The sequence below is a fragment of the Pinus tabuliformis genome, chromosome 4_2 (assembly GCF_031772625.1).
Source record: "Pinus tabuliformis cultivar Carrire ecotype Pingquan chromosome 4_2, CPIR1, whole genome shotgun sequence".
NCBI classification, from domain to species: domain Eukaryota; kingdom Viridiplantae; phylum Streptophyta; class Pinopsida; order Pinales; family Pinaceae; genus Pinus; species Pinus tabuliformis.
This window is the reverse complement of record NC_142304.1, coordinates 465,463,025-465,470,342: the sequence shown is the minus strand read 5'-3', so window position 1 is coordinate 465,470,342 and position 7,318 is coordinate 465,463,025. Positions and strand designations below refer to the sequence as shown.

General features: G+C 43.4%; 1 protein-coding gene across 1 annotated transcript; it reads left to right on the top strand.

The window, feature by feature from the left end:
- The first annotated feature begins 797 nt into the window (after positions 1–797).
- LOC149169974 (uncharacterized) lies at positions 798–4,605 on the top strand. Its single transcript, XM_089425405.1, has 6 exons — positions 798–1,062; positions 1,240–1,541; positions 1,672–1,722; positions 1,879–2,097; positions 2,869–3,069; positions 3,589–4,605. Exons 1-6 carry the CDS (start codon positions 798–800, stop codon positions 4,603–4,605), a joined length of 2,055 nt encoding a protein of 684 aa, XP_089281531.1.
- Positions 4,606–7,318: the final 2,713 nt, after the last annotated feature.

Genomic DNA, 7,318 nt, shown 5'->3' with positions numbered 1-7,318 from the left:
CAGTTGGCAACCCTTAACCGGAGCAGAGGGACAGTAATCAAGACATACAGATTGTGACCGAGGCATAGCATACGGAGATTTATATCATTACATGTGGATGTGACAGTAAACCTAACCAAGTGTGGTCACCGAAGGGTCGAGAGGGCCTGTAAAGTGTTGGCGGGATTCCAGTTATACACGTCACGTTTCCACACGTTGGTAAACGTTGGGGCTGGGCCATCAAAGTGGTATCAGAGCAAGTTGTTGAGTAGGAGCAAATGGAGGTTGGCAGAAGAGGAAGAGGAAGAGGAAGAGGGGTCCGGAGGATAGCAGAAGAGGGACTCCGTGAGGAAATTCGCGCTTTGCGTGAAAGATTGGCAATAGTGGAAGCTGCGGGAAGGAGAGACCCAGCAGATGATAGTGATGAAGAAGTGGCTGAACCAGAAGACGAGTTTGAAGGGGTGACACCGGAATTTCAGTTATTAAGTCAGTTTTGTTGTCCAGTCATAAGCCAAGGCATGAGCTACCCACTTATGACGGAAGTTTGTCTGCAGATGTGTTACTGGATTGGTTGAGTGAAGTAAATAAATATTTTGAGTTTGAGGAAACCAGTGAGGACAAACAAGTGAAGTTCGCCGCCACGAAGCTGAAAGGACATGCGTCCTTGTGGTGGGACAGCATTCAGGCGGAAAGGAAAAGGCTACACAAACAGCCTATAAAGAAGTGGGCCAGAATGGAGGCAAAACTGAAGGAAAATTTTGCCGAAAGATTATCAGATCATGTTGTATAGACAGGTGCAGAACTTGAAACAAAGAGGGATGACTGTCAAGGAATTTACAGAAGAATTCTATAAGTTGAATCTGCGAGCAGGGTATGTGGAAGATACCCCAGAAAAGACAGCCAGATTTGTGAATGGGCTGAGAGGGGAAATACTGGATGAAATCGGTATCCTCTCGCCCAGAACCTTGGATGAAGCTTACCAGTTTGCACTAAAAGCAGAGGAGAAAATTAACAGAAAACAAAATGCCAGGAGAGGAGGCGGAACTGGCAGAGGGAAAGGAAAGGTTTTTGGCAGAGGTAGAGGTACAGGTTCAAGTGAGGAAGGCAGCAGTTCTAAGTCTGCTGGCACAGCAGAGAAGGACAATAGCACTAGAGGAGGACGACCAGCTCAGCGAGGGTGAGGAAATGGTCGGGGCAGGGGAACTGTCCAGTGCTATCGTTGCCACAAGTTGGGACACAAGTCGTATGACTGTCCTGAAGGTGAACCGGTAGGTGGAAGAGGAGCCTATGTTGCTCAGTCAGAGGATGCTGAGGTAGCGCCTCAGGAAGTGGAGAACGCACCAGAGACGGGTGAAGCTTTGGTGTTGAATAAGGTGCTGTTAAAACCAGCAAAAGAAATTGCAGAACCTGATCAGCGAAAGGCTTTGTTCCGAACTGTTTGCAAGTCACAGGGTAAGTGCTGCAAACTAATCATTGACAGTGGAAGTACCGACAATTTAGTGGCTGTAGAGATGGTGGAGAAGCTGGGATTGAAGAAGTTGAAGCATCCCACTCCCTACAAAGTGTCATGGCTGCAGAAAGGACATCAACTGTTAGTTGATGAACAGTGTGAGGTGGAGTTTCAGATAGGCAGGTATAAGGATAAAATTATCTGTGACGTTATGCCCATGGATGTCTGTCATATACTGCTAGGACGACCCTGGCAGTTTGATAGAAGCGCAGTTCATGACGGAAAAACAAATTGTTATAAATTCGTCAAAGATGGGATCAAGCATACGCTTGTACCCATCAAAGAGGAAAGTGCAGCTGAAACCACAGAGTAAAGGCACTGTTGATGGGGGGAAAAGAATTTATAAAAAAGATTGAGGACAGTGATGTAAATTTCGTTGCAATAAGAAGACCAAAGGCAGTGATATTGCATACCCAGATTTCAGATTTGCCCGAAAAATTCAAAAGATGTTGCAGGAATTTGGAGACATCGTGGTGGATGACCTTCCAGATGAACTACCACCCAGGAGAGGTATTAGTCACTGTATTGACTTTATACCAGGGGCAAGTCTGCCAAATAAAGAAGCTTATCGTATGAGTCCTAAGGACCATGAAGAAATCAGGAAACAGGTCCAGGAGTTGTTGGACAAAGGGTTGATTAGAGAAAGCATGAGCCCCTGTGCAGTACCAACCGTTTTGGCTCCAAAGAAAGGAGGAGAATGGCGAATGTGCACAGATTCCAGAGCCATTAACAAAATTACTGTTAGGTACAGGTTTCCCTTACCGAGAATGGACGATATGATGGACTGTTTGAGCGGGGCGGCTTATTTCTCGAAGATTGACTTGAAGAGTGGATATCACCAGATCCGAATTCGGGAAGGAGATGAGTGGAAGACAGCTTTCAAGACGAATGAAGGCTTATATGAGTGGCTGGTGATGCCATTTGGGTTGAGCAATGCTCCCAGTACGTTCATGCGCCTGATGAATGAGGTGCTGAAGGAATTCATTGGGAAGTTCGTAATAGTTTACTTGGATGATATTCTGATTTTTAGTAAGACTAGGGAAGAACATTTCAAGCATGTTTGAAGTGTGTTGAGGAAGCTGCAGCAAAACAAGCTGCTAATCAATATGAAAAAGTGTACTTTTTTCCAGCGGGAGCTAGTGTACCTGGGTTTCGTAATTGCAGAAAATGAACTGAAGATGGACCCAGAAAAGGTGGCAGCTATAGTTAGCTGGCCTTCTCCAAAAAATTTATTTGAAGTCCGAAGTTTTCACGGACTAGCAAGTTTTTTTAGGAAATTCATTAGGAATTTCAGTGAGATCTGCGCAGCTATACTGGATACGATCAAGAAGGCAAATTAGCCTTTTCACTGGACTGAAGCAGTGGAAAGTGGTTTTTAGATTTTGAAAAGGAAGATTACCGAAAGGCCTATATTGAGGCTGCCTGACTTCAACAAACTCTTTCAAGTTCGTTGTGATGCCAGTGGAACAGCCATTGGGGCAGTACTTAGTCAGGAGGACAGACCAGTCGCGTATTTCAGTGAAAAGCTGAACGAGAGTAGACAGAAATACTCAACCTATGACAAAGAGTTTTACGCAATTGTACAAGCATTAAAGCATTGGAGGCATTATCTGTTAGGTAATGAGTTTGTTTTATTTACGGATAACTCTGCATTACAGTATATTATGCAACAACATAAATTGAACCATAAGCATGCAGCATGGGTTGAGTACCTGTAGAATTTCACATTTGTACTAAAACATATTAGTGGGCAAGCGAATAAGGTGGCAGATGCACTGAGTAGGAGGACCTTACTCTTACAGGAAAGTATGATGCAGGTTTTAGGCTTTGAGCACCTGAGGGAACTGTATCAAACAGATGCAGATTTTAAGGAGGCCTATGAGGCTTGCCAAAACCCTCTGTTGAGAAACAGTAGCCTGTGGTTGGACTACAATTTACAGGAAGGGTTGCTGTTTAAGGGAGGACAATTATGTATTCCCAACTGCTCTATGTGAGAGAACATTATTCAGGAAAAACACAGTGGGGGTCTGGCTGGACACTTTGGTATAGACAAGACGATTGCTCAGGTACAACATTTCTATTTTTGGCCAAAATTGCAGCGGGATGTGCAAAGGTACGTGAGTAGATGCAAAGTTTGTCAACTGGCAAAGGGTCACAGTCAGAATACAGGTCTTTATTTACCCTTACCCATTCCGAGCCGACCATGGGACTCCGTCAGCATGGATTTTGTTCTGGGTTTGCCTAAGACACAGCGGGGTTTCGATTCAGTAATGGTTGTGGTAGATCGGTTTTCAAAGATGGCACACTTTGTACCTTGCAAGAAAACCAGTGATGCTACTTATATAGCACATCTGTTTTTTACTGAGATCGTTCGACTACATGGACTTCCAAGGTCCATTATCTCTGACAGGGACGTAAAGTTCACCGGTCATTTTTGGCGAACCCTGTGGAAAAAGTTGAACACCCAGTTACAGTTCAGCTCCGCTTATCATCCGCAGACTGATGGTCAAACGGAAGTTGTAAACAGGAGTCTGGGAAACTTGCTTCGGAGTTTAACAGGTGAAAATTCCCGGACGTGGGATCGTGTACTAGCTCAGGCGGAATTCGCATATAACGATTCACCTAATCGCAGCACTGGTTATAGTCCTTTCCAGATTTTGTACGGCATGCATCCACGTGGAGTGCATGAATTACGAGATTTGGGGAAGCTCGAAAAACGAAGTGCTGATGGAGAAGATTTCGCTCAAGCAATGAGCAACTTACATGAGCAGGTCAAGCTGAAATTGCAGGACAGCAGTCAAAGGTATAAACAGCGAGCTGATTCAAAGCGTCGGGAAGTTCAGTTCAACGTTGGAGATGAAGTCCTTGCGTATTTACGTAAGGAGCGGTTTCCAAAACGGGAGTACAGCAAGTTAAAATTTAAGAAGATCGGTCCCTGTAAAATCATTCGCAAATTTTCTGCAAATGCCTATGAGCTACAGTTGCCACCAGGGATCGGTATTTCTCCCATTTTCAACGTGGCAGATCTGTTCCCTTATGTCGCTGATTCGGAAGATAATACAGCAACACAGCCACCCTGGGACACCAGCTGCGAGGAAAGTTCATGGATGAGATAGATGCCAATGGCACAACCCCTTGAGATCGACAGGATTATTGACACACAGGTAGCTAGGCGCACGCACAGGAAAGAATATTTGTGATATTTAGTCATGTGGAAGAACCGTCTGATAGAGGACAGTTCGTGGCTTAAAGCAACGCAGATACAAAAAGCAGTCTATTCTGTCGACGACCTCATGGAACGGAGCCATGACTTTTTGCCACCTCGGGAGCCTGATGCAGGAACATCCAGCTCCGAGGAGACAGAAAGCAGGTGACTGTCTCGTAAGGAAAGCAAGAACAAACAAAGAGTACATGCAATAGCCGAACAGGTTATTAGACTTGTCGTTGTTTTTTATTTTCTTTATTATTTATTTCATTTTTCTAGAAGGTCGGTAGAGACCATAGAATTACTATTGTGAGTTGTTTTAGTTTAGGAGATAAACAACAGTTAATTAATGTTTTTGTAAAAAGAAACTAGTTGGCAGTTGTACAAGTTCTGGTTGGACAGTTCAACCGAAAAGGGAAGCAGTTATGCTTTTAAGGTGTTAAAAACAGAGAAACAAAATAGTGAGGAGGAGAACCTCTGGCACAAGAAAACACACAGCAAAATAAATCCTCTGTATAAATCCTCTGAGATACAAAACAATCAGATATTTTTACTTTTTCCAACAAATGACTCACTGTTAATTACTCTGTACGTATGCGTAAATTCTTTCTGTATGTTTTAAGCGCATTTGGAACAACAAGCTACTAGCTGTAACAGGACACGAGAAAACCAAAGGGAGATTCCACTGATATTCATTTCCAGCAAACAAAAGTGAAGAACCATTCAACTGTCGCGACAACAACCAGGTACGGAGAACACAATCTTTTGTTTCATTCCTTTTAAAAGTTAATATAAGTACAAAATGCAAGGAAGGGAAAATAACTTAACGTGATTCACCACACAACCGTTGGTTGTTACAAACAAAATATATATTACAAAACTTTCTGAGCACTCGCCCAAAAACAAACGTTTACAAAACGCGGCCATTCAAATATTACAGTAGAGCAGGGTCATACGACTCACGGAACGCCGGGAGAAGCACGGCCAGCTACGACTAAAAAAATTGTAACCACAACATAAACCAGAACCAAGACTTCCAAACCCTCCATAGCCTAGCAACTAAACTAATGTCGGAAAAGACCCTACCCATTTTGCGAGACTGGTTGGGTTCGAACCGATGACCGAGTGTTGAACGTGGCAACCCCTCGACGGCCAGCCACCATAGCAACCTGCAAGTGAAACAGAACAAGGGTTAGTGCAGAGCATGGGTAACGAAAGGTAAGCTAACGCAAACGGAAGATTGGAACTATGAAAACCCACAGCACTTACAAATAGTTGACAAGGCGACCCGACGGAACCGAACCCAACAAGCCAAGCCTGAGACAAGGAGCAGGGACCGTAAGAAGCTGCAACAGAAGCGGAGGCAGAGTAAAACATAGAGCCATAGCTTACCTTTGGAGGCGAGGACGAACGCAACGAACCGGAAGCACCAAGGTTGTGGATACCCTGTCACAGTGCAAACAACTAATTATCAAAGCGAGGAATACCCAGGTGACCGAAAATGCCCACAAAACAATAACCTACCATTACTTATCAAAGCGAGGAATACCCAGGTGACAGAAAACGCCACAAAACAATAACCTACCATTACACAGAGTAGGGAACCAGCGAGGCAACGCGTGCCTGGAAAGTTCATATTCAGAGCAGAGAAAGCCCGAAGGCGCAGTAGACCATCAGTAACCGCAACGGAGCAGCATTCAGGAAATGAATACAGTGAACCGCCAATAAAAACCACCGCGGAGCAGAGTCTAGGGCCAGCACGGTGAATCTCCAATAAACCCACAGAGCAGAGCTCGAGTCGAGCACGGGGAGAAAGCAAAGTGACACGAAAATGAAGATTAGGGTTTAACAAAAGGCGGGAGCAGATAGACCGGAAGAACCGACAGTTGGCAACCCTTAACCGGAGCAGAGGGACAGTAATCAAGACATACAGATTGCAACCAAGGCATAGCGTATGGAGATTAATATCATTTCATGTGGATGTGACAGTAAACCTAACCGAGTGTGGTCACCGAAGGGTCGAGAGGGCCTGTAAAGTGTTGGCGGATTCCCGTTATACACATCACGTTTCCACACGTTGGTAAACGTTGGGGCTGGGCCATCAAATAACATGAACTAAATAATGATAATTATTAGTAAAATGGTGTTACAAAATAGTGTTACAAATTATTAAAACATAAAACATAAAACAAATAGTTACATGAATTAAATAATGATATGATTAGTAAATAGTGTTACAAATAGTAAAACATAAATCATAAAACAAACAAACAATATAGTAATAACATGAATTAAAATTAAATGTAATAACATGAATTAAATAATGATATGATTAGTACAATAGTGATACAAAATAGTGTTACAAAATCGACCAATTTTCTTGGAAATGGTCAACATAAATCAAAAGGTCAGGAGCCCTTCAAATTTAATTCTCTTGGCTAAAGGACCCATCATACATATAGTTGTTATCTAACTATTGGCAGACCAACCTTATTATGGAAGTGAGGGCCATACTGAAGGCTTCATTAGGAAGTTATCTAATCTTAAGAGGATCTCTAAAATATGGGCACACCAGAAGATATCTGTGATGAAAATACTCTGAGGGAGGAGAAAGGGTCATCGCT

What these genes read in the sequence shown, in the direction of transcription:
- LOC149169974 (XM_089425405.1), top strand. Translation starts at nt 798, where the DNA reads ATGACTGTCAAGGAATTTACAGAAGAATTCTATAAGTTGAATCTGCGA. An exon ending in TCATGACGGAAAAACAAATT is followed by an intron (nt 1,723 to 1,878) that starts GTTATAAATTCG and finishes TGCAATAAGAAG; the next exon opens with ACCAAAGGCAGTGATATTGC. An exon ending in ATGAAGAAATCAGGAAACAG is followed by an intron (nt 2,098 to 2,868) that starts GTCCAGGAGTTG and finishes AGTGGTTTTTAG; the next exon opens with ATTTTGAAAAGGAAGATTAC.